General features: G+C 41.8%; 1 protein-coding gene across 1 annotated transcript in view; it reads right to left on the bottom strand.

The window, feature by feature from the left end:
- The window catches only part of arhgef39 (Rho guanine nucleotide exchange factor (GEF) 39), an 83,340-nt gene that overhangs the window by 19,870 nt on the left and 37,801 nt on the right, over window positions 1-25,669 (bottom strand). The window contains 3 exon segments of the mRNA XM_030725310.1: window positions 181-410; window positions 7,837-7,965; window positions 16,470-16,540. Coding sequence (XP_030581170.1) covers window positions 181-410; window positions 7,837-7,965; window positions 16,470-16,540 — 430 coding nt within the window.

Here is a 25,669-nt window from a genome sequence, read left to right on the forward strand (position 1 = left end):
GGACCATAAAATTTTTATGCAAGGAGAAAATGTTTTATAAAGTTGCTGATTTGAGATAGAATGACCCAGATACATTATTTATAACTGCTGAAGCCCCATATGAGTTTCAGCTTTGGAAAATTTTTATAATTTTTCTTCCTTCCTGGATTGCAGTTAAGAGTGTAGCTGCCTGACACTTACGCTGAGCAGGCCTCCCTGGCTCCTTGTATAGCCAAACACCTTCTCTATAGTGCAGTCCTGCAGTGGGTAGGCATGCTCGCCGGCAAACTTGTGTCCATTGGTGGAATGCAGGGGACTGCAGTGCTTGGCCTGCAGCAGCATGTCAGAGAACAGGAAGAACATTTTAGGCTTAGCCTCTGCACCCTTTTGAGGAACCACCTTCAGCCAGCCCTCACGGATGTACCACCTCCCTGTGATGGGGTAAGAACATACAGAAACCAATATTATATTATTATTATTAGTTATTCAGGATATATATGTTTAGTTCAGACCTGGGCAGTGTACAGCCTGTGGACCAGATCTGGCCCTTTGGTCGTCCCTGACTAGCCTGAGTGAAGTTGATGGGAAACTGGGATCTAAACATGAGTAAGTATTCATCAAGTCAGCCAGTCTAGTGCCGGCCCCAAACCTAGATAATGGGAACAGTTGCATCATAATGACAGTCATACACGGTAACGGTAGTGTGATGGTCTGGGGCTGCTTTGCTGCTTCAGGAACTGGACAACTTACTGTAACTGATGGAACCAAAAATGCTGCTCTACACCAGAAAATCCTCAACAAGAATGTCCAGCCATCACCTTGGAGCTCAAGCACACTTGGATTGTGCAGAAGGACAATGATCCAAAACACACCAGAAAGTTCACCTCTGAATGGCTCAAAAAAGACAAAATGAAGGTTGTGGAATGGCCTAGTCAAAGTCCAGACTTAAATCAGTTGAGATGCTTTGGCGTGACTTTAGAACAGGCTATATCCATATACTAATGTAAAAATGGAAATACAGTAGTTCATACAAAAATTTCCCTAACATCAAACTCCAAAACTGCAGAGAACAAAAATAATTAGATTTACTAAGCTCTGCTGACTTGCAAAAGATAAATAAATGGAGTCTTGTTTGAAAGAAGCAAAGGAGACAAAATGATTTCTCTGACAGAATCAGCAGGAGGTAGGCATGTTTGGGTGTGGTCGCTGAGGAAAGCTCTCATCTCGTTCACCATGATTGGCAGCAGTATGCGATAGCTAATAAGTAAGCAGGGCTGACATTTGGGTAGATAAGATTAAAATTTATCCTGAGTCCAGGGTGTTTTTGTAATTGCCCGAGCAAGTAGCCTCTGATTGCAACAACCCCAAGTGGCCGGAGCTGTGCCTCTGGGGCTCAGAGAGGACATTTTCAGCTACAGACGAGCCCAGTGAGATTAAGTGGCTGGGCCAAGCGGGGGTCAAATTGCTTTTAAAATGCCATGGATTTCAAATAGAAACACAGTCGAGACACATGCCATGACACTCAGGTGTTGCTTGGAGATTGGAGAAGTGGTTTTGATCATTCTATTAAATCTAATTTAAACAAAACCCTGTTGAAGCTTTATGCACCTTGTTGGAGACACATTTACTGAAATAACAGTAATCATTTTAATAATGAAGAATAACAAGAAACAGCTGAGAAAAAATAACCTACTCTCTGAATTGGGCAGCATTCACCCAGAAAACAATCTAAGGAAAAAGAGGAAAGACCCGAGCAAGGCAAAGAAAAAAAACCCAGCATGGGGCTGTCCCCCAAAATGTTTACTGGAGTGCAAGTAATCCCTTCAATGTGTACAAAGAAAATTGCAAATAGATATTTCTTCATGAAAATAGATCTCAGCTCTTTTAAAAATTACCTCACAGACCTGGGGCATTTTTCCGTATCATCACCCTCTTAAAACAATGGCCTAGGTCATTTTTTAACTAAAGTTTTGTTTTTGCAGAAATCACCATATTTTCAATGTTTGGTTCAGTTTTTTGTCTTTTCTGAAAAACCTGAAAAAAAATGACTTGGGCATTTTTTAAAGAGGGTGACGATATATTAAATGGCAGGGTTACAGGTCCATATTCCAACATGCACAGGTCGAGAGTAAGGCAAAGCACATGAAGGCAACGCTGCTGAAGTTTCAAACTGGGCTGAAAATTTTCTAAAATTAATAACCCATCATCACAAATTGGGGGGCATTAAAATCAATTAGCAATTATTGGAGTATATGAACTCATGCTCTACATGTTGCTGTAATCTACTGTGTTGTATTTTGGTCATTTAAGGTACTCATGTCCACACTTGATTGCTGCAAAAATAGCAATGGAAGATTTTTAATTTTTTGATAACCCTAATAATCCAAGCAAATATTTGAAATGACAAAAAATGCTAAAGAACACTTGCTGTACTCATCAAAAGTAGAAGAAGCAGAACAGATCTTGACTTTTAAGTCCCAGCTGTAAAACTGGATCTCATTTCCAATAGAGTTGCAGAAGTAAAAGTAAATTATTTTTTCAAATAGATAACAGTGATGGATCTGAAAATGTGTTTTTCTTTTCTTTTTTAATAGTCAAAGTACACAGAGGTAAAAGTCTGTACAGTAGGCATGAAAATCTTTAAGTTAATAATCACTACCAAGATGCATTTCTTTTTTTTTAAAGCCTGTCTCATCTGGCAGGTTTTGCAAGCAGAAATATGATCTGAATGCACTGATGTGCAAACATATTTGCTCTTCCAAGATGAACTCTATAGATTCTCTACAGGTTCCTCTTGTTAGTGTTTGTCCTTTTTTATTTATTTATTTGTGTTATTTTTCACATACATGTATATGTGTTGTAGTAATGCCAGAGTTGACAGGCTGAGAAAAAAGCAAGAAAGAATAAAGAGAAAGGGGGAGAAAATAGAAAAAGGGGACAGAGAGGACAGAGTACAAGTAGAAAACCATAATGGTTCATGAACTGCTGCACCTGTAAGAAAACAAAATAATAAGAAAAAAACATACAAAAAACAAGAAGTACCTGGAAAAACAAATATATGTGAAAAAACAAAGCGTGGCTACATGAACCAACAATTTTATTGTCTTGTGCGTTTGTTTGCGTGAATCCCGATGCACCCACATCCTTTTGGGGGGGTGCACGGTGGCAAGGCACAACAAGCCCCAGACCCAGGTCCACCCATATACACCCAAACAGAGAGAGAGAGAGACTGTGACAAATGCACAAAGACACACATTCACCCACATCCACCCACCCTCTGAAGCGAGGGTTAGTGAACACCCGCCCAGGATGCTGGCAGCCTGGCCCCCGAAGCAACATCCAACTCCCACCCCAGGCGAGGAAATACGGGTGTAGGATGGCCTGCCCACCTCCCCTTCTCCCTCAATTTGTCAGTGATATGATGGGTGCAGGGACCGGGAAGGAAAAAAGACAATCCTTGGAAGAAGAGAGCCAGCTGTCAACTGTCTCAGTAGGCAACCCGATCTCCCACACCTCAGCACAAGGCAGGGAGAAGTGGACCCGGGGCCTGTAGCAACAACACCCCAGAACACCGCCGCACCCAAGGTCAGCAACGCCGCCCCCACCGCATAGAGTAGCCTCCCCAACACTAGACAGCCATTCACAACAGACACAAACAAAAGACAAGACAAACTGACCTGAGTCTCAAACATGGTGCCCCCCCGCCCACCCTAACTATCCCAAGATGGTTGCTCCCTCACCTGAATGCCCCACCCCCTCCATGCTGCAGGCACTCTAGAGTCCCTGAAACGCAGACCGGACATCCCGACTCAGGCTGGGCCAACCCACCCCGCCCTGTGGTGTGCTCAGACGGCAGAGAACACTCCAGTGCAGGGAGGGACCCCACCAGTAGCCAGGCAACCCCAGGGACCCAGACCCCACACCTGAGCCCCACAAAGGAGACCAGCCACCCGGCCAAGGGCCAGCATCCGCCACCCCAAGCACCCCAGACCCCAAGACCGCAAGGTAGCACCCACCCAATCCCCTCATCACCAACAACCAGGGCAAGCACACAGACACCACAAGAAGGCAGCCACAGGACTCCAGTCCCAGGGAGCAACCGGATACACACAGGCCCGCGGTCCACCCCCAGTCCCAGTCACCTACAAGGTACACCGGGAGCAGAGACCACAGCCAACCACCCCCACTAAGTAAGGCAGCTGATCAGTGGGAACCAGAGAGAATCAAATTCATCCAATTTGTTTTTAGAAGAAGCAGACATTCTCTCCAAACTAATGTGATCTACTAATACTTTTCTATATTTACTAATACAGTAATCCCTCACTTATCGTGGGTGTTACGTTCCAGGACCACCCGCAATAAGTGAAAATCCGCGAAGTAGGGATGCTATATTTATTTTAATACTTTTTAAGTTTTTATAAACCCTCCCCACACACTTATACACCAAATATATACATTACTGTACAACACGTACTACGCATGTGAAGAACAAGTACCGCAAAAACCCGCGAAACAGCGAAAATACCGCAATAAATATTTTACACAAATATTGATTGAAAACCCGCAAAACAGCGAGTCCACGAAAAGCGAACCGCGAAGTAGCGAAGGATTACTGTACACAGTTTATTTTTTGATTTCCAGCTCATAAGGAGAGTTTTCTTAGCAATGCATAAGGCGGTAAAGACTGTGTGATATAGTTGCCTCCATAACTAATTCACTGACCTCACCTAAAATGCACAGTCTGGGTGAAGTTGTGACACGACAACTAAACAATGACGCTTTTCAGCAAGAGAAAGTATCATCATGCATAGAATTCTGTGGTATGCAAGTGGAAGATGAAGATGACAAAACTGAGAAAACAGTGCATTTCTGTAATCAGAAAAAAATTTCAAAACACCACAGAGATTTTGTTTAAATATTTAGTTCCATAGATGGAGCATCACCCTTCACACCAGCACATCTTACAGCCTTTTTTCCATAGCAACAGAAGCCAAGGTTCATGAGTATTGCAGTATTTAGAGAATATTAAACTTTCAGAAACAGTGATTTCTAAAAAAATAGTTAAAATTAGAACTGGTCATAATATAATACTTTAAGTCATGTTGTAGTCCTGCCCTTTTATAAAGCCTTAAGCACAACTTTGTAAATGCATACTATATCACTGTTCTATAATAACACTATGTTATCAGTTTTAATTCATGCACGGGCAGTAATGTTACATGGTTGCTGAAGTATTAGAATGCTCCCAGCGTGCTGCAACGGATACATTTGAGCTGACATCAAGTGTGCCAGTAATGTGTTACATGGTTGCTGAAGTATTAGAATGCTCCCAGCGTGCTGCAACGGATACATTTGAGCTGACATCAAGTGTGCTGGTTATTCAGACATTCTGGGATTTCTTTCTGCTTAGTATTCAAATTATACACATAACAGGACACATATGCTGAAGTTCTCAGTGTACACATCCTGTCCTATTGTTCCAGTTTAGGTTATTAGGGGCTAATATTTTCACTTTAGTAAAAGCCATCCACAATAACCCAAGAGCGACTGGCAATGGGTCAAGAAATGAATATGAAATCAAGTTTGATCTTTAAAGAGTTCTGTTCAGGCCAGAATAGCAAAGTTTGGTATTGGTGGGTGTGTAGGATCCACAGGCACAGTGTTGGTGGCATTTTACTAAGCTCCACTGAAATCTATGAATTTGCTGATTGTAGGGGTATAAATATTAAATAATACTAGGGCTGTCAATTGAATAAAGAATTCAGTAATTAATCAAATTGCTGATATAAATACATTTTTCTCATGTTACAATGGTTATTTAAACACAAAAGAGAATTGATACAGAATGAGCAGAAAATAATATTTTTAACATCCATTCATTCATTTTAGCACGGTGGTCGGGTACACCGTGGCCAGTCTATCACAGGGCTAACACAGAGACAACCATTCATGCTCACATTCACACCTGCAGCCAATTTAGAATCACCAGTTAAATAATATGCATATCATTACCTTGTTACAATGGCCTTTTTTCATGTTTTTCGGAAAAGACAAAAATCTCAATGAAACATTGAAAACTTGATGATTTAGGCAAAAATAACACTTTTGTTAAAAAATGACAAATGGTAAAGGGACTGGTTCCTGTATAGCAGTTTTCTACTCTACAGAAACTCAAAGTGCTTTATCCAGCATGCCTCATTCACCAATTCACACACACATTCATACAAGCACTTTCTGCATTTACGTGCTTTCTATCTAAACTTCACACAGTCAGTCGGACTCCGATGAACGCATTGAGAGCTGCTTGGGGTTCAGTATCTTGCCCAAGGATACTTAGGCATGCAGGCTGAAGCAGCCAGAGATCGAACCACCAAAAGCAGATGACCTCCTCCACCTCCTGAGCCACTCACTCACTCATCCTCTTTGTCCCTTGGGGGACATAAGGCCCCAACAATCTGTCTCCATCATGCCCTGTCTTTAGCTAGTCGTGAGCCAGAACCACCCCAAATCTATGGACTGGAAGGAAGCCAGCTTACCCTGAAGAAACCCACAGAGGCACGAGAGGACCTGCGACCTCCACATAGGAAAACCCAGACAACCACAGATTCAAACCTTAAAAAAAAAAATTGTGAACCATTTGAATTTTATGATTTCTAATTTTTGTTTAAAAATTTAATTCTTTTTTTTCTAAGCTTGCTTTAACCCTAATATAGTGTAATTGTGCTTAAGATACCTGAGAAAACAGGCTCAAATGACAGATGAAGCATAAGGAAAATTGTGTGAAACAATCAAGAACATAAAGGGACATGAACAGGAAAAAAAATCCATGTGAAACATGGTAGAAAATGTGAGACATCTTTGTTTTAAACTGAAGTAACAAACAGGCAGACACAAATCTGTGCCCTCCTAGGGAAAGAGGTTGCCTGTCTGCTGTATCAATGTCCCATTGATTCAGGCTTTGTGGCTCACAAACACCCCCCTCATCTCCTACAAAGCTACTTAATATGTTTGAGGGGCTCCACGTTTCACATCTGTCAAAGGCAAAGCTTTTCTTTTACCCACATTAGAGGTGGTATTGGTGGGGAGGAAGGAGAATGGGTCGGTGAGGTGGTACTCCTGCAGCTCTGAAGTCGGCCTGGTGGGACCAGAGCTTTATTGGCTGGAAAGGAAGCCGACAGCAGAGTTGTGAGGGCCTGAGAACTTGGATGAGAGGAACTCTCCTTTGAAACTAATGCCCACATCAGCATTAGAAAGATAAGCTGCTATTCAGCCTTCACTTTCAACCTATACAACACAAATATCTAAAAATACACACAAAACATGTCTTCATATCCAAGCAAAATAAACACACCCATGGCATTATGCACACATGCATTTACTCATATCTAGCAAACACACACACTTTTTTTTTATCTACAGGTCCACAAGATGAAGCTGAATTCTAACTGGTCCTGAGGGAGACCGGCAGGGAGAGCAGAGCAACAATGAGGCCAGATTCTCTGGAAACAAAAAGCAGGAGGGGGAGTGGCCGGAAGAAAAGGACCAGTGCTTGACAAGTAAAGAAGAAGTGGGGAAATAAAAGAACAGGATACAGATACAGGTAAAAAGCCCCATTAACTTTTAACTCCATTAACATGATGACATCAGTGTAATGTACAATATAGTTTAGTCTCCTAAAGAACTTTTTACAGGTGAGTGTCTTTGTATTAAGCTAACTGCCCTTTAGTTGATCTGTGCTGGTCATTTGTCCTGTCTCCCTCAGAGTGTCCCAAAGGAAATATATGCAGAAAGGAAGAGAGAGGATATAGAGGCAGTTCTTTAAGGCAATCAAAGGAATATGTAATGAGAGGATCTAACCTGCAGCCAACACCTTCGTCTTTCGCCCTTTCAGCAACTTCTGCACACGGCAAAGCTCCAGGTGGTTCTCGTGGTGCCGGGTATTGTCCTGGATACGCTGGGACACCTCACACACTGCAGTCATTGCCCCTAAAGCAGTCACATGCACACAAACATTTTTGGCTATGTAATGTAAATTCTCTGAATTAAAAAAAGAAAAGAAAAAAGAGAGAACACACAATGTACTATTCTGTATCATGTCATGGTCTGGACAAGAGCTAAGATCAGCAAAAATCACAACCATTTTTTTCTAGATTGAATGATGATTATTTAGAACACTTGCTCACCAAATAAAATCCATTAGTGGACATTCAAAAGAAGCACCTCTGAAAAAAAATGGTATTGTGAAAATGATTGCCGCACAATTTTTTTTATTATATTGTTTTAATATTTGTGTGAGGGAAATGGAATAAAATTTTGTTGAAAAAAGGAAAAAAGTGTTAGATGCAGGCCATGGGGCAGGTGTGAATGCCAGAGTGAATTTGACAGTGGCTAAATGAATGTGTCCTGATACCTCTACCTTCCAAGCGTCAAAAGGACGGCTACTTTGGTGCGATGCAAAAAGGCTGGTGATCATAATTTTTTGGGTCAAAAAAGTCTGTCTCATTTCTGTGGGTGTTGCACTCCACCAGGCTGCCCTTTCTCATGACTCTGTTCATAATTTCTATGGACAGAATTTCTAGGCGTAGCCAAGTAGTGGAAGGCTTCCACCTTGGTGGCCTCAGCATCTCATCTTTTTGCAGATGATGTGGTCCTGTTGTAAGGTTAAAATAGTTTAGGATTTTACATTATACTTTAGTTGACATTTTACAAGCCTCAGTGTTCAAAGAAGTGTTTCCTACCATTGGACCATGTGTTCTCAAGATAATTAACAATTCTTTGGCTTCTGGCTGTGTCCCATCATATTTTAAACAGGCTGTTATTCACCCTCTTTTAAAAAGCCAAACGCCGACCTTTCCCTTCTTCAGAATTTTAGACCAATTTCAAAACTGCCTTTAATCTCCAAAATTTGAAAAAAAAAAAGTGGTGCCTAACAAGCTAACAGAAGTTTTAACTGCTCATAACATTTTAGATAAATTTCAGTCTGGGTTCCACCAGATGCACTCTACAGAAACCGCCCTCTTTTAAGTTTCAAATGATATTTTAATGCGTAGAGATTCAGGTGAATATTCAGTTCTTGTTCTTTTGGATCTCTCAGCTGCGTTTGATACTATTGATCACAGTATCCTGATTGAGCGACTTAGACTTTTCTCTGGGTTAGTTCTTGACTGGTTTTCTTATCTCTCTCAAAGGAGCTTGTTAGTTGCTTCTACTAATTTTATGTCCTCCACTGCTACCCTGTCTTGTGGTGTTCGCCAAGGCTTGGTCCTGGGACCAGTCCTGTTTGCTCTATATATGCTCCCACTTGGACACATCTTGAACAACTATGAAGGCATCTCATACCAGTGCTACACAGATGATACTCAGTTGTACATGTGTTTTAAACCACAGAATATAGCTAAATTATCTGTTCTTCAAGACTGCACTCGTGTTATAAAGAACTGGATGGCAGCAAATTATCTATCTCTGAATACACAAAAAAAAGTTCTGATCTGTGCCCCTGACAACTTTGTTCCCACAGTAATCCAAAATCTTGGACCCCTTTCGTCTTTTGTTTGTCCCACTGCGAGAAATCTGGGTGTTACTTTTGATCAGGTGTTCAGTTTGGAGCAGCATGTAAGTTGTCTTGTACAAATTTGTTTTTATAATCTGCACAGCATTGCTCGTCTTAAACATATTGTGTCTCAAAGTGAAATGGAAATGTTATGCATGCATTTATTTAATCATTATTTCATCTATTCTAATTCATTATTCCTCTGCTTAAACAAATCATCTCAGGATCGCTTACAAATGGTCCAGAATGATGCAGGGAGGCTTCTCACCAGGTCCCCTACTGTCACGTTCTGCTGGTGCAGGCAAGGCAGAGGACCCCAATGCAGGACTCAGAGGCAAGAGCTGAACTTAGCTTTGATTTTATTTAACAAAAGTCTGGACAGGTGCCAGCAGTACACGTAACTAAACTTGTACATAAGCATAACTATGGACATAACATGGTATGAAACATGAAGCACACAGCAGGGCAGTGAAGGCAACACTAACCATGCAGAGACGAGGACGCGACAAAGAACAAAGCAAACCCAGGGGCTTAAATACATACAGGAGGTAAAGGTGGGTAACAAGAGACAGCTGGGGAACACTGGGCACAGGTGAACAGAATCTACCTAATAAACAAGGGAAGTAAAACTAGACAGGACACCGGGAGTACTAAACTATCAAACTAAAACAGGAAGTAAACAAAGACACAAATGCAGACTAAGCACAACATAAGGAAATAACAGACGTCTGAACACCGAGACGTGGAAAGACAAGAAAAGGATACAAAACCCCGACTAAACTCAAAACCATAACCAACTAAAGACCCACATGAAAGAAACCAAATAAACACAATCAGAGATAACAAAACATAACAAAAAGAACACAAAGCAATGGGCCACCGGCCCAGGATCATGAGAGTACCCCCCCCTTCCCCCAAGGGCCGGCTCCAGACAGCTGCAACAAAATACAACCCAGACCAAGGCGGGAGGCGGGGGACCAGGATGGAGGGCCTGAGACAAAACAAAACAAAACCCCAACCAGGGCGGGAGGCAGGGGACCAGGACGGAGGGCTCGAGACGAAACAAAAGAACACCATAAAAAAAAACAAGAAAGGGAACACAAGGCGGCAGCACAAAGCTGGAAAAACAGTCAAAGGCAAACCATCAGGGACAAGGCCCAACAAGGTCCAAAGCAGTCCGAAGGTCCAAAAGACAATCCACAAGGAGGCAACACAGATCAGGGGCCTGCCGGGGAGTTCACCAGGAAGGCAGCAAAGTTCAGGGGGCCAGAGGCAATGCCAGTGGTAAAGAAAAAACAGTTCAGGGGGCCTTCCAGGCCACGAAACCAGGCTTAGCAGCTGAGGGGACCTGAGCAGAGGGGACCTGAGGGATTAAGGGGACCTGACCAGAGAGGACCTGAGGGATTGGGGACCTGAGCAGAGGGGACCTGAGGGATTGAGGGGACCTGAGGGATTGAGGGGACCTGAGGGATTGAGGGGACCTGAGCAGAGGGGACCTGAGAGTTTAAGGGGACCTGAGCAGAGGGGACCTGAGGGATTGAGGGGACCTGAGGGATTGAGGGGACCTAAGCAGAGGGGATCTGAGGGATTGAGGGGACCTGAGCAGAGGGGACCTGAGGGATTAAGGGGACCTGAGGGATTGAGGGGACCTGAGGGATTGAGGGGACCTGAGGGAGTTTAAAGAGCTCATCATCTGTCACTCTACTTGGGACATAGTTGCAAAACAGCAAATCCTCACACAGTAACTCTGATACTGAGGTGAGGTCACTGAGGTGGTTAAACAACTCCTTGTGGCAGGGCCCCTGGAGTGGATGAGAGTCACCTTTAGTTCCTGAAGGGTCTGGATGTTGTAGGGCTGTCTTGGTTGAAACACTTCTGCAACCTCGTGTGGAGAACTGGGGCGGTGCCACTGGATTGCGCTCCAGCTTTCGGGGGATCACACTCCTCAGCCTCCCTGGTAATGTCTATGTCATGTTGCTGGAAAGGAGGGTCCGTCTGTTAGTCGAACCCTGGATTCAAGAGGAACAATGCGGTTTTCGTCCTGGTCGTGGAACGCTGGATCAGCTCTTTATCCTCTCGAAGATATTCAAGTGTGCGTGGGAGTTTGCCCATCCAGTCTACATGTGCTTTGTGGACTTGGAGAAGGTATTCGATTGCGTTCCTTGGGGTATACTGTTGGAGGTCCTGGGGGAGTATGGGGTGTCCGGCCCACTGTTGCAGGCCATTCAGTCCCTGTACAACCACAGTGAGAGCTTGGTCTGTATAGCTGGCAATAAGTCTAACTCATTTCCTGTGGGTGTTGGACTTTGCCAGGGATGTCCTTTTTCACCGATTCGTTCATAATTTTTATGGACAGAATTTCTAGGCGTAGCCAGGTGGTGGAAGGCTTCTTCCTTGGTGGCCTCAGAGTCTTATCTCTGCTCTTTGATGCGGTCCTGTTGGCTTCATCAGGTGGGGGCCTCCAGCTTGCGTGGAACAGTTCGCAGCCAAGTGTAAGCGGCTGGCATGAGAATCAGCACCTCTAAGTCTGAGGCCATGGTCCTCAGCCAGAAAAGGGTGAGTGTCCTCTCCAGCTCAGGGATGAGTTACTGCCCCAGGTGGAGGAGTTCAAGTATCTCGGGGTCTTGTTCACGAGTGATGGGAGAAGGGAGCGGGAGATTGACAGACGGAATGGAACTGCATCTGCAGTGATGCAAATGCTGCACAGGTCCGTCATGGTGAAGACGGAGCTGAGCGTAAAAGTGAAGCTGTAGATTTACCGGTCAATCTGCATTACTACCCTCACCTATGGTCATGAGCTTTGGGTAGTGACCGAAAGAACAGGATCACGAATACAAGCGGCAGAAATGAGCTTCCACTGAAGGGTGGCTGGCCTCTCCCTTAGAGACAGGATGAGGAGTGCAGCTATTTGGGAGGGGCTCAGAGTAGAGCCGCTGCTCTTCCGCATTTAGAGGAGCCAGTTGAGGTGGCTCGGGCATCTGACTAGGATATCTCCCGGGCGCATCTTGGGTGAGGTGTTTCGGGCATGTCCTACCGGGAGGAGGCCCCGGGGTAGTCCCAGGACACGAAACGAAAAATGTTTTTTCAATTTGAGTTTTCATTATTTCGTTCATTTGCATTAATGATAATAACCCTGAGCAGTAGTGACATTAACCCTAGCCAAATGCAAAACTTGTGAAAAGTCAGCAAAGATAAGGCGTGGCCTCCACCTGAAAAAGCATTCCTATTTTGGGGGTTGTCTCATTGTTGCCCCTCTAGTGAACCTGTTGTTTACTTTACTTTATACTGTAAGATAAAGACTCTACATTAATACAGTGAAACCACATCAATCACAATGACCCCCTAGGAGCAAGCACTCAAGAATTTTAGAAATAAAAGTAAGTTTGGAGATTGGCCTATAATTAACTAAGATAGTTAGGCCAAGTGATTGCTTTTTAAGTAATAGTTTAAATACTGCCACCTTAAAGGTCTCTTGTGTGTAGCTCATTAATAGACAGGGTTCTAGCCAAAAAATAATTTCAGCCCGGTGCACTAAACTCATTAGCAAACTAATCCTAAACACTAAATGCCAGCTTGCTAATTCAGTGATGGTGAACAGTTCGATAATATGTATGTAATATTCTGTGATAATGGTTAGTCCTATGGGTCATTGAAGGCACCTGAATCTGATTGAACCATGTGATGCCGGGTGATCAACCTCTGGCTAAAACCCTGACAGAGATAGATTTACCTTTTTTTAAGACTGAAGCATTAATTAATGGTAGGACGTATTTGAGCAGTCTTGTAAAAATGGGGTCTAAGAAACACGTTGATGGTTTGGAGGACATAACTATTGAAGTTAACTTGGGTCCTCCATGCTCCATGCAGTCAGCCTCCACTGACCGTGATACAGATCTCAATGAGGGAAAAAAAGAATCATGCTGGATATCTATACTGATATGGACTGGGTAATGTGTTAAGAATAAAAGGATGCTACATCATTTGAAATGAAATTTAACACTCTACAGAGGGCTGAATTCAGACACCCCAAAAAAAAGTGAAAAAAGATGTGGCAGACTGCACCAACGTAGTCAGAAACATTCACATCATGCTCATCCTGTTCCTCCTGCACAAAGGAGCACATCCTGGTCCTGTTGATGGGTTAAGGACCTTCTACAGCCCTGTCCAGCTCTCCTAGAGTAACCGCCTGCCTCCTGGAATCTCCTCCATGCTCTGAGACTGTGCTGGAGACACAGCAAACCTTCTGGCAATGGCAAGTATTGATGGGCCATCCTGGAGGAGTTGGACTATCTGTGCAACAGGTATGGCCTCATGGTACCAGTACTGACACTGACCCTAGCCAAATGGAGAACTAGTGGGAAAAACTGTGAAAAAGATAAGTAGGAAAAACGTGTCAGTGTCCTCCACCTGTAAAACAATTCCTGTTTTGATGGTTGTCTCGCGGTTTCCCTAGTGCACCTGCTGTTAATTTCATTTACACCAAAGAGGCTGAAACTGATTAACAGAAGCTGTTAACAGATTAACAGCTTCTCTGCTACTTACCTGACCAGACCAATATCCCAGAAGTTTAACTGACTTAATGCTATACTTCATTCCTGTTCCTTTAATTTTTTTGAGCAGTATACTTATAGACATGACCATAAATTCATCTAATAGCTCTGACCAGCTATAAATCAATATGTGACATTCTTTACTTTGAAAATATTCTACAGGAATTAAAAAAATTATGGCTTCAGCTGCAGTGAGTCTACTTTGTTGTGTTTAGTGCGTTAGGAGAGAATCAGAGGCCCAATAGGGCCAGAGCTATTCGATAAGTAACTTGTTCCACTGTGCTACTTTAATTTCAAGTGAAGGAACAGCGCTGTACCTGTTTTTCCTGTTATTCCATTGTTTTATACACACAACATTCATTTTCTATATATCTATATATGCACTGGCAAAAAAGAGCTGCTGTTTAAAATAAAGTCATTTACAGTTTTCAAAAAGATTCAAAGGGCCAATCTCTTCATAAGTGCAGACCTTTCTACATGTCATTATAACACAGGCACACTACACCTTAAATATGATACAGTAAGATAAAAAAAATCTGGACCTCACTTCTTAATCCTGGTTACAGCTCTAACAAGCATCATCCCACACTGATTTACATTTAAAGACTTCTCTTACAAACTATTTTTTTTAACTTTCTTGTGCAAATATTTAAAATATTTGCCCCAGAACAAATAAGCAAATCATCAAAATAGACAGAAGCATCCAATTACTGTGTGCCAGCCATAATAATTGCTGTAAACATTTGGAACTACATCATTAGCGTGTCTAAAATAACAACAAACAGATGGATTCTAATTTCAAGCTCAACTTTCCTGTTTTTGTTCTGAACACTGAAACTCAGCAGATGAACTTGATCCTCAGGGCAACTTGTCTACACTAAAATAATCACAGCCTAATTGGCTCACTTAACTTCACAACAATTGCAGTGTACACCAAACAAGGCATCCATGTAGACTTTTTCCCTTTGTTGCGCATGTTTTAAATATTTTCCATTTTCTCCTTTAGAAAAACAACTCCTAATTACAGTATTCTTGGGCTGAGTTCTGGCCGATGCATTAATAATACATCTAGCCCATTAGACACTCTGAAGACATCCGCTCTTCTTACAGCTCTTTATTCTAGTTATTCTCTGTTTGGATCGTGTTTGACCACAACATGAGGACTTCTACCATTAAATCTTTGACTGAGTTGGAGTGTTGAAACTAGTCAGGTCAAACTTGGTTAGGGTTACTACAAAAGACTCAGACATTGAAGTGTCAAATTAAAGCAAGTTGAAGAAAACTACTTAAGTACTGCAATTACAACAATTAGATCTATACTGAACAAACTGTGAGAGAAAAAAAAGAAGCATGGCGGGGAAAGAGCCAAAGAACTGGAAAAGCAAACGGACCAAGAACACCACATGAGGAAACAACAACAAGGCCTCATGTGATCTTATTTTCTTGTTTGCTTTATCTGATACGTGTCTGAGATTCCTTTTATAAACAATTCCCAGGCTGACAGAAAGGAAGTTTTCATACATGTCTGCGCGTGCACACACACACACACACAATAAAAAAAACAGCAGAGTTTAAAAAAGGATATCTAATGAGAAGAGGAAAAAGCGATGGTGGGGCACAGTTAGATATGTACCCTCATCTTAGAGTCAGAGGCTGTTTTAATTTGTAAGCAAAGGCAGCACACCAGCAATGAGATTTTAATTGATACACATAAATAATTCCTTGTGTACATTCGCACTTGAGTCAGATTTGCTGTTTATTTGACGACTGAAATTAGTCATTATCGAGATTCATGTTGATGTTGAAGATTTTATTTATTAATATAGCTACCCCGTTAATATCCTCTGATCCGCTCCCAATTAATTAAGTCAAAATCCACATCAAACTAGAACTTACACACACAGAGCTTTGCTTTGCTTTCATTTCTCTACTAGCCAAGTGCTGTAACAATAAAAACAAATGAGGAATGAAAGCATAAGAGAACATTTTCATTTGTTCATCAAATGAAGATAATGAGGGCTGTCTTTCACTACAACAGAGTCTGCTATGATGAAAGTCTTCACAGGTTGGTTTTTTTGGTTATTTTGGGGGTTTTGTCCCCATTTGTTTTCCTGCTGATGGAAAACTAGCTTTGCAGTCTATAATTGTACAGCTTTTCCCAACTCTCTTGTTCTAGAAAGTGCGTGTCAGACATAAGAAGAATTTCACTGAGAGTGAACAAAAGCATTTTTGACTATTTTGTTTAAAATGCTTTTTGCTATTTTGTTTGTTTTTTTGTTCACAGGTGTGCAACTGAACATATGCAGCTCCATAGCAAAAGCAGCTGACCTGTCTTCCTAGAAATGTAACAAAATGGCAGAGGCAGCAGTGTTATCGGTCAAGACTCTTACTTGAAAGCTGCTCATATTCTGGATTCTCTCGACTCGTGCTGGAAATCAGGTTCTGTAGGAAATGCTTATACCTGTGAGAAGACAGAAAATAAATAAGGTCACCACTGATGACAACATTACTTGAAAAAAAAAATGGTAAATTGGAAAATCCAACATTAGTCACATTGGTCCTCCACTCTCAGAGCCACACCCACTGTTGAAGAGTACCTACTTCATCCTGTAACTGCAGACAGGCAAACAGCAGCAGTGTCCTACAGAAAGCATCTCAGAAAAAAACCTAACAAGCCAAAAAATATACAGTCTGATTTCCCAACTAATGCAAATGTAAAGGTCAAGCTTTGCTTTGAAGAATTTTTGCCTGTGAAGACTGCAAACAGATCCAGCAGCATCACGATGAGTGGGAATGGATTTACTTGTGTCCTCCTTGTAGTGAGTACATGGCAGTGAACAAATCCAATCATTACTCCATTCTCAGATTATAAATGGACTAAATGGGCTTTAGCATCATTTTCTTTATCAGGAAGTAGATGCAGTTTAACACAGATTAGATTACATTAGTTTTATGAATTACTTTCAGCAAACTCATCAAATAAATATTTATGCTAAAATTTTTTGTACAGAAAGATCAATCTTAAGCTTTCAACATTTGATAAATACTACGATCCAAATATTTACTGCTGATTTAATCCCACTCTGAAGTCATGTGCCACTGGGGCAATTACTTTGTTTCAAAATCAGTGTATGAGTCTGATGTCACCATGTTAGTGGGTGTGGTGAGTGGAAATGGGAAAGCATCAGTGGGAGCTCTTTGCAATAGCAAAGCCTGTGGATGTTAGCAAAAATATTACGCATATTGTGTCAAAATAAGTTATCTGTGCTTTTGGATTGATTAAAATCAATGAAATGAATTTCAAGCTTTTGATGCTGATGTCTTGCAAGACTGAGGCCTCAGTCAGGCCTAGAGACCAGTCAGCAACCCCTTGGAAACCACAGGTTGCTAGGAAAAAAATGGGTATTCCCTAATCAGGTGGCAAGTGGCTGCTGGAGGTTTTTGGCAGTTGAAATTGGTCACAAAGAGGCTGCTGCACTGATAACCTGCTTGCGATTGTTTTGGTCGCTAGCAGATTGCTGCAGTCACTGGTAGTTTACATGGAAGATGCTGACTTGTCTGCAAACACTCGCCAACTACTCGCTGGTAAAATGTAACAAACCAGAAATGGACACTTTCAAGTAAAAACTGTGCCTTTTGAAACATGTTAATTTCAGCAGTAAAGCAACACTGGCGTCCCATACTTTTCACAGATGATATTGCAGGTACCATAACATTCATTACAGTCTCCATACTCTTTCACACCTGCCACATGAGCTCAGTGTGAACCTGCTCTCATCTGTGAAGAGAACATGGTGATGACGGGGGATCTGCCAGTTCTGGTGTTCTCTGGCAAACGCCAATCAAGCTGTACAGTACTGGTCTCTGAGCACAGGTCCCACCTCAGACCACCCTCTGAAATCTGAAAGTTTGGTCAGAAACATGCACGAGTAGCCCGCTGGAGTTCATTTTGTAGGGCTTTGGCAGTTCTCCTGCTGCTCCAAAAGCTGTGCCATACTATACTGCTCCCAATAATACCAGTATAAATTTTAATGTGATACACGATGTGTAAGGAGGGCTTTAAGCAACTGGTTAAAAAACTTGACCCAAAATGTTTTTCAATTTATAATGCATTAATTGAAAATATTATAGTGGCGCAGTGGTTAGCACTGCTGCCTCACAGTTAGAATACCATCTAAAAGGTCTGGGTTCAATTCCACCTTGGCCCAGGCCTCTCTCTCTGTGTGGAGTTTGCATACCAGTCCTCGTGTCTGTGTGGGTTTCCTCCCACATTCCAAAGACATGCACTTACTGGGGTTAGGTTGATTGGCTACACTAAATTGCCCATAGTGAAAGGTTGCTTGTTTCTCTGTGTTGGCCTGTGTTGGCCCTTCAGGGTGTACTGTGCCTCTTGCCCTATGACAGGTGGGATAGCCCCCCCACCCCCCACCCCCCCAACCCTAAACAGGGATGGATGGATTATACAGGCTCTTGAACAGTTACAAGGTTGGGTTATTTTAGTTATTGCTAAAATAAAGCTGACTTACGCTTATCAATAGATATTGCTGTCTGACTACTACTGCACTATAATGCTGCTGCTATTGGCTCTTTATGTCAAAAGATTCACACTTTGAATTAAGTAGTCTGTCATCAATGACAGTAGTTCATTAGAAAAGAATTCAATTCAATTTTATTTATATAGTGCCAAATCACAACAGTCACCTTAACGTGCTTTGCATTGTGGGTAAAGACCCTACAATAATACAGAGAAAACCCAACAGTCTAAACAACCCCCTATGAGCAGCACTTGGTGCAGAACCAGCAGGGAGGGGCAGTCATCTGCTGTGATTGGTTGAGCTGAGGGGAGAGAGTACATAAGGTGAATGTAAAGAAACATTGCATTATGGGAACCCCCCAGCAGCCTAAGCCTATAGCAGCATAACTAAGGGAGGGTTCAGGGTCACCTGATCCAGCCCTAACTATAAGCTTGATCTTTATCAAGAAGGATGGAATATGTCCTTTATTTTGTTTGTCCTAATAAATGCTGCTGCATGCAAGTTGCAAACAGATAAAACATTCAGTATTTTTTTTCTGTGTCATCATAAATATCACAAATTTTCTTGAAATATTGTTATACTTTTGAGACTATATCGCCCACCCCTAGTTTCTCATCACACAAAGGAGCAGATACCAGTCCTGCTGCTGGGTTGACGCTTTTCTACAGCGCCGTCCAACTCTTTTCATGTAATGGTCCATGGTCAGATTTTGCAGCCAGCTATATTTTTTCCCCAGATAACACTGAAAGGTAAATACACATATTTTGACTACCATGAATCTCCCACTGCAGGCTTGGGCAAATATTAGCTTTGACCACTGGAGACCCCAATGCAATTCCAGCCTACTATTTTGGAGTGTTGCATTTTTTCAGTTACTTTATACTGACACTGGACAGTGGTGGCTTGGACAAAACTGTGCAACAATATTATGCATAAGTCAAGGATGCCTCCAAAAACAAAGCACAGTCATAATAAGCCAAAGTGCACAGTTTTTTTCCCTGTATAAAGGATATTTTCAGCCAAAGATTTCTTTAGGCAGAGCCAAAGGAAAATCACCAGCAATATAAAGTAGTGCAAGTATTTCTTAATTATTTTTTAAATTGCAGTTTGAATCATACAAAATCAGAATATAATGTTTGGCATTTATTTAAACATGATTTAATTTAAAACAGCAGAAAAACAACATACAAAATGTTGAAATTTAGTTTAAATATGTGGATTCAATTCCACACAAATTAATAGAAATTATATCAACTTTGAGTCTCTGTGGTATAAGTTATGAAAAACCCCCGTTTCCTGACAAATCTTTATTCTTTTTACTAGGACAATCTGACCTTGAAGTGCATTGACAATTGACATTGATTTCCACCGCAGTTGTCTCTGCCGTTGCAGCCCTCCCCTTTGTTTGGTCTGGGCTCCTTATAGAGACAAAGTGGTGCCACTGAATGAGGCCAGTTGTAATGCTAGCAGACTGAAAAGCAATGTTACTGGTCCATTTGGTGGTATGAGAAAGATAAGGCATGTTGGAGAGTGACAAACAGTGTAGTGTGATAGTATATGTAGTATGTGAAAAATACAGTAACATCCAAAAGTCTTGCACCACCCCTCATTTCTTATATACTGCACTAGGGAAATAGGTACAGCAACTTACTGAAACATGCAAACAAACATAGAAATGCAGTATAGAAGGTAAAAACAGAGTTTGGGGTCACTGACATTCTGAAGACTGAAGCCATTCCCAATCAGACATTTTTCAGATCGTATTACTTTTCCACATTCATAATCAGTTTTGACAAAGTTCACCAACACCACTGGTTCAAAACCACGACAAAGCCTCCACAACTCACTGTTGGATCTCTCTCCAGACCGCCATACATACTGATTATGATCTGAATCAAAAATGTCAAAAATGGATTCATTACTCTGTAAGACTTGCTGCCACCGGTTTTCAATCCACTCCTCGTGTAATTTGGCATACTTTAGCCTTTTCTCCCTGTTTCCCTTTCTTAAGAATGACAGCCACTCTTCCACTGAGGAGATTTCTCATGAGGCTTTGGTGAACAGCCCAGATAAATCTCTCTGGTCCCATGTCAGGTCTTTGCTGGATTTCTTTTTTCCTATTTCTTAATGACTTTATGACTTTCAGATACTATTCATCTGCTGCAGATAGTTTTTTTAGGCCTGCCACTTCTCTGTCCTCCATTTGTCCAGCTTCTTCAAATGTGTTTTTCCAACAGGTGGTGAGCAACAGAGTGCCAAAAGATACAATTTAAACTTGTTTCTTTGCTAAGCTGTTTGTTGCATCCAGACACAACAGTGGTTCATCCCTTGGGTTAGTGCCCTCTGAATGCTTGAATGACCCATAGGTCGATGTTAAGTGCCTTAACAAACGAAACATTCCTCTGAAATGATCAGGCACAAGGAGTGGACTGAATGAATGAAAAAGAAAAACCTTGAAAGCTCTTCAGAAACCCTAAAAAACTATTGCTCAAGACCACAAAGTCTGGCTGTTTGTAAGCAAATATACTGCTCATAAATAAATAAAAATAAAGACAAACTTTTTAATTAGAGTATAGCATCAAGTCCATTAAAGTTCTGGGATATTGATCCCATTGGTTAAATAGCAGAGGGGGTTGTTAATCAGTTTCAGCTGATTTGGTGTTGAAATGAAATTAACAAATTGATTAACAAATTAACAACAGGTGCACTAGAGAGGCAACAATTAGACAACCCCTCAAACAGAAATAGTTTTATAGGTGGAGGCCACTCATATTTTTCCCCTCACTGTATCTGTTTTTTCACTAGTTTTGCATTTGGCTACGGTCAGAGTCACTGCTGGCAGCATGAGGCCATACCTGGACCCTACAGAGGCTGCACAGTTAGTCCAACTCCTCCAGGATGCTGCCTGTAACATTGTTCAGTATGACCGGTTTGGTGGTGGGTCAGTGATGTGTGGAGAGGTATATCCATGGAGGGACACACAAATCTCTAAAAGCTAAGCAACAGCAACCTGACTGCCATTAGTTATCGGGATAAATCCTCTGACCCACTGTCAGACCCTTCTATGATGCAGTGGGTCCTGAGTTCCTCCTGGTGTACAACAATGCCCAGCCTCATGTGGCGAGAGCATGTGGGAAGTTCCTGAAAGATGAAGGAATTCATACCACTGACTGGTCTCCATGTTCTCCTGACATGAATCCACTAGAACAGCTCTGGGACATTATGTTTCTGTCCATCCGATGTTGCCAGGTTGCATTTGCATTGATTAATTTACTTATATGATATCAAGTATTTCCATGTCAAATAGTGAATTCCATCTGCTGAAGGCCAGTAAGTGTCGATAAAGGCTTGGTCAAAGACTAACTTGGTGAAGTGTATGCACGCTGCAGCATGATGAATTTATAGAATCTGAATAAAAACAGCAGATGGCTCAGTGATGGATTAGTGATGGATCTGGTGTTAGAGAAGGAACGAGTGTAAGAGCCTTGTCCTTGTAGTGCATAACTCACTGACAATTAAATAAAAAACAAACAAGCACCAATTAACCCTCCTTCGATTAAGAGACACACAAATGGAGAAACATTTTCCCTTCTTTCTCTTCTTGTAATAACAAATACATTACAGCCATTACTAGCAATGGACGCCCTCATTCTTATTAGGTAGTGGAAATGAAAATCTAATTAAACCGACAGTATAACATAAAGGGAACTCTAATGAGCATTATTAGGCACATTTCAAATAATGTAAACGTAACTCTCTCGTTTAGAGCTGTCTTGTCCCGCTCATTAGCAGCAAACCAAGAAAAGATAATGAGACAATAGCATAATCCGAACCATTTCCAGAGCAGTTCTGATATTCTAATGAAGAATGTAGCTTTAGAAAACATGTGCTGGTAAAGAGATATGCTTCTTCTGCTGTTGCAGCAGGAGTTGCTAATGACTTTGCTGATGATAATGCAGACTTTTTTCTCACTCTCCTTCTGGCAGACATGTCGGGTCATTCGGGCATTTGCATATGTCAGTAAAGAAAAAAGATGAAGAAAATATCTGTCTAATTATTTGCTTCACATGCATGAATTAAGGGTTTGAATTTGTAATTAAGAGACAAGAGGTGCTGCAGACACCTTTCTGGGTGATTGAACATAGCATGGGCTTCTGGGTAATTACTCAACTTTAATAGCTTAGAGAAAAGGAGTGGTATCCATGGTAAATACAGAAGTCTAGAGAATCTCTGCAATCTAAACTTGAACTACTTCAAACTATGTGACTCTGACGAGTATCTCATCATTCTTTGAAAGGGTAACTAACAGGGATTTACACAAATATAGAGGACTTTAAGTTCAAACATCATGAAACATTACAGGACTGCCCTTTGGACAATTATTAACTCCTGCTATTTCTAGCCCCAATTTAAAAACCATTGTCAGCTGATGCACTTTACTGTCTTCTCTCCTGTGCCAAAGTAAACAAAAGAATGTAGGAAAATACTAGGATACTTTTTCCTAACACTCTGAGTAATGGAGACAAGATGAAATGATAATGGCAGTGTGATGAAGACAAGCTGTCACATGTGAAAGCAGTAATTAAGCACCAAAACCATAACTTAACCACTTTTATTAACCATGTTAGCAATGTCGCTGCTTCCTTTATTGTGGCATTCCTAACTAGAGGTATACATTCATTTTTCTCAAACTTTGATATAAGCCCTCTGAGTTATCACCACTGATGACCCTAACCTGATGGCACCAGGTTATACAAACAATGTTCTCTCGAGTCTTGTAATCAGGGGGCAAAGAAAATAATTATTATCAGTGACATGCATACAATTACTTTATATTTTACATTTAGAATTTTTTAATGGATTTCCAGTAAAATATATTATTTAAAAATGCACTGATATGGCTCTGATTCATCTGTTTCTCTCTGCAGTCACCACTTTGTTATGTAGAATAGTGTCCCATCTACAAAAACTTGCACATCTTAGTAAAAGCCTAGCCCAGCTGAGTACAGACTACATTCACAACTTTACACTAGATTAGATTCATCTACTGTCTTTGCATATGTTATAGATACAGTGCAACAAAATGCTTTAAGCAGCTCCAGTGAGCTTACTGCGGCTTGGCATTAAGGTAGGAGATATCAATAAAGTTACAATACATGGTAAAATCCTGTCTGCTGAAGTTTTAACCCCCCAGTCTTATAAATGGACTGGTCTTATGTAGCGCTTTTCTACTCTACTTTGAGCACTCAAAGCACTTTATGCAACACGCCTCATTCACCCATTCAAAGAAGCACTTCTTTCTACGGCTAAGTGCTTTCTATCTAACATTCACACACATTCATACTCATTAATCGGAGAGCAACTTGGGGTTCAGTATCTTGCCCAGGGATACGTTGGCATGCAGACTGGAGCAGCCAGAACCACCAACCTTCTGACCAGTAGGTGACCTGCTCTACCTCCTGAGCTACAGCCATGCCCATGTGATCTCACATCAAAGAATCTGTCCCAGCTAATCTAGATCAAAACCTGATTGCTGAACAAACAGATCAACTGAAAATGCCATCTGTGTGGCTAACAATATAGCCCTCACTCAGACAAGGGCAATACCTACACTATACAGACAAAAGTACTGGGCAACAGGTTAGCAGTGGTGGATCTGCCAATTCTGGTATTTTATGGCAAATGCCAATCTGGTTCTTCGTGCCGGGCAGTGAGCACAGAGCTGATTAGAGGACGTTGGGCCCTCAGGCCCCCCTCATGAAGCTTGTTTCTGATTGTGTGGTCAGAGACATTCACATCAGTGACTGCTAGAGGTCATTTTGTAGCTCTGCAGAGCTCATCCTGTTCCTCCTGCACAAAGGAGCAGATACCGGTGCTGCTGATGGGTTAAGGACCTTCTATGGCCCTGTCCAGCTCTCCTAGAGTAACTGCCTGTCTCCTGGAATCTCCTCCAGGCTCTGAGTCTGTGCTGGGAGACACAGCAAATCTTCTGCCAATGGCACGTATTGATGTGCCATCCTGGAGGAGGTGGACTACCTGTGCAGCCTCTGTAGGGTCCAGGTATGACCTCATGCTATCAGCAGCAAGGTTATAATAGTTTGGGATTTTACATTATAGTTTAGTTTTATTTCATTGTAACTTTTTCTCTAATTCAGTTAGTTTTAATTAGATTAATTATCAGAGTGTTTACTTGGTTTTATTAGTTATTTTTTGTTTAATGCTTAGTTTTAGTTTAGGTTTAGGTCTTCATAATTTATTTGTCAGGTGCAAGAGTAACTATTGTGTAATACAAACTCAATAAAAGAGACCATTTAAAAAAAAAACTGTTTCTTATCAATGTACAAAGCTTTTAAATAAACTTACAAACACAAAAACGAAACAGAAACGGAGCGCCCTCTCCAGCTCAGGGATGAGTTCCTGCCCCAGGTGGAGGAGTTTAAGTATCTCGGGATCTTGTTCACGAGTGACGGTAGAATGGATCGGGATATCGACAGACAGATCGGGGCTGCGTCTGCAGTGATGCGGACGCTGCACCGGTCTGTCGTGGTGAAGAGGGAGCTTAGTGTAAAAGCAAAGCTGTCAATCTACCGGTCGATCTACATTCCTACCCTCACCTATGGTCACGAGCTTTGGGTAGTGATCGAAAGAATAAGATCATGAATACAAGCGGCAGAAATGAGTTTCCTTCGAAGGGTGGCTGGCCTCTCCCTTAGAGCTAAGGTGAGGAATGTGGCCATTCGGCAGGGGCTCAGAGTAGAGCCGCTGCTCCTCCACATCGAGAGGAGCCAGTTGAGGTGGCTCAGGCATCTGATTAGGATGCCTCCTGGGCGCCTCTTGAGTGAGGTGTTCTGGGCATGTCCCACCTGGGGGAGGCCCCGGGGTAGACCCAGGACACGAAACGAAAAATGTTTTTTCAATTTGAGTTTTCATTATTTCGTTCATTTGCATTAATGATAATAACCCTGAGCAGTAGTGACATTAACCCTAGCCAAATGCAAAACTTGTGAAAAGTCAGCAAAGATGAGGCGTGGCCTCCACCTGAAAAAGCATTCCTA

This window comes from Archocentrus centrarchus, unplaced genomic scaffold (genome assembly GCF_007364275.1).
Source record: "Archocentrus centrarchus isolate MPI-CPG fArcCen1 unplaced genomic scaffold, fArcCen1 scaffold_52_ctg1, whole genome shotgun sequence".
Taxonomy (NCBI): domain Eukaryota; kingdom Metazoa; phylum Chordata; class Actinopteri; order Cichliformes; family Cichlidae; genus Archocentrus; species Archocentrus centrarchus.